General features: G+C 47.4%; 1 protein-coding gene across 1 annotated transcript in view; it reads right to left on the reverse strand.

The window, feature by feature from the left end:
- Positions 1-2,374, reverse strand: part of rspry1 (ring finger and SPRY domain containing 1) — a 13,694-nt gene that overhangs the window by 9,589 nt on the left and 1,731 nt on the right. Inside the window, exon 2 of the mRNA XM_008412692.2 lies at positions 220-808. Within this exon, the coding sequence (XP_008410914.1) occupies positions 220-605 (386 nt within the window). The 5' untranslated portion in view covers positions 606-808. The remainder of the gene's footprint in view (positions 1-219; positions 809-2,374) is intronic.

Raw genomic sequence — 2,374 nt, forward strand, 5'->3', positions numbered from 1 at the left:
GACATCAGTGGGAACCGCAAGACATCAGGGGGAACCGCCAGACCTCAAGGGGGGAACTGCCCGACGTCAGGGGGAACCGCCAGACCTCAAGGGGGGAACCGTCCGACTTCAAGGGGGGAACCGCCCGACTTCAAGGGGGGAACCGCCCTGCTTGACCTGCAGGTGCCTGATTTCTTCCAGCTCACCCGATTGGACCCGCCTTCCTGTCTGCAGACTTACTTGTCCACCAGCGTCCTGATGACAGCCAGCGTATCCAGAACCAGCCCGTCCACGTTCTGCTTCTTCCGCCTGGGCTCGTGCGGGCCGCGGCCTCGGCGTGGCGGCCGAACCGGATCTCTGGGCCGGCTGCTTCTGTCAGCGGAGTCGGCTCCAACAGCGGCGCCGTGGTCGACCCGGCGGCCCTGAGCTCGGGTGGCTCTGGAGGCCGAGTCGTGGCGGTGGTCTTCTAGGTCGCTGTCCTCTCTGCACACGCAGCTGTTGCCCATGGCACCGAGGCGGGCGGCGGCGAGCGTCTCCCGGGCCGGGGACGCCGAAGGGGAGAGGAGCAGCAGCAGCTGGGCAAGGCTCCTACAGGCACAGAAAGTGATCCAGGCAGCTACTATCATATCATTTGTAGAGCCGCAGTTTGGGGCTCCTCGTTTCAGTGGGCTGGGTCGGGTCAGCAGTGCCGCTCATTCTGTTGCCTAGAGGAGATCGGTCACATGGCCGATTAGATTGAATGCCAGGGGGCGGAGCCTGAAGCGACACGAGCTGTGGACATCACTGAGGGCTCCAGGTTCAGGAGGACAGCTTCATCTGGACCTGTGAGCTGCAGAGATAAGAACCAATCAGAGCAGGAGAAACTCCAGATATTCATTTAGTCGTAACAACAAGCAACATGAGAAACTAATGGCAAAAAGTTCAGCTGATCTTTAAAGCTCTGTATAGAAACTGCATCAGTTTGCTTTGTAAATATATTTGTTCTTCATCTTATAAAAGAGCTGAATCCTAATCTAATTCAAACCCTTACAGAACATCCAGTTGAGCATGAGAATGTCATACATCAACTGTCTTTAGTCAGACTTCTCCAGATTCACTGCAAGACTGACTGCTACTGGAGCTCTTTCCTGCCCTCTGTCTGGATGACATGAGTTATTAAAAATATAATTTCTCTTTGGGATACAGAGAGTAGCTTTTCACTGAAACATTTTGAAAATAATACTTCTAAAAGTGCAACGGAAAATAGTCTTATATTCAAGTTCTGTGAGGATCTTCTACAACAGCGTTTCCTAACGGGGGTGGTACCGCCCCCGCTTTTACAAAAGGGGGCGCTGGGATGCCTTTGGGGGGCGTTTGCTCAAAGGTAAACTTTACACCTTATATCCACAACAACACCAGTTTAGACTGAGCAACTTGCTAAAACTGTATTGTGTAACATTAAATCATGCTTGGCTGCAAATGTATCGATGGCAGCTCTTCTTCTATTCAGCGTTTGTAGCTTTTGGCGCAGCTCCGCTCCTGCTAGTAGCTTCACCGCATCAGGTCAGCGTCACACCGGCTGATGCTGTGATTTACTTTGTCTGGTGGCTGATTTTCTAATATTTTATGTTTTATTGAGGATTTTTGTACATGTTTTGTCAGTTCTGTGATCATGTTAAAGCAGCAACTTATATTAAAAAATGTTTTATGTCCATCTGGATGCTGCCGCTTCCATGGAAGGACAACAGAAAATCGCTCTGATAAACATGAAATTACTAAAATCACGATACCTTCACTGTGTATCCCTCTGAAAAATTAACGAAGTTAAATAAAGAAATCCCTCCATGGCTGATACCACGATAGACAACGCTCATTTTATAGTTTTATAAAATGAATGTTCATTTATAGTTCATTTATCAGAGTTAACGTCGGTGCTGTAAGTGATCTGGTATGAAACGGTAGCACCACAGCACTTTTCAATTTTAATAATCAGAATACCAGAGCTAAAAGGTTTCCGTCAGTCTGCTTTTCTACATCGATACGCGCTTCCCGACCGCTCCGTGCCTTATGGTAAAAAAAAAAAAAGACGAAACGGGAGAACCAGGACATGGATGTGAATCAGGATCAGAGAATCCGGCGGTGAATAGTGAAAAATCAATGAGTGGCAAATCAGGTGAAACACATGATGATTATGCGGCGCAGCAGGTGATGAGTGAAGATTACTGATGGTCAATAAACGATAAAATCAATGCAGCAACAGGATAGAAACTAAAGTGGACATAGCAATAAACCAAGAGAGGATAAAACTAATCAAAGGGAACTAAATGGAAATGAATGAAGAACAAAATGCAAAAATAAACTAAGAAACTAAAGTAAATACAGAGGAATAAACTGGTATGGCAAGACCTTTAGAGCA

Source organism: Poecilia reticulata, linkage group LG6 (genome assembly GCF_000633615.1).
Source record: "Poecilia reticulata strain Guanapo linkage group LG6, Guppy_female_1.0+MT, whole genome shotgun sequence".
Taxonomy (NCBI): Eukaryota; Metazoa; Chordata; class Actinopteri; order Cyprinodontiformes; family Poeciliidae; genus Poecilia; species Poecilia reticulata.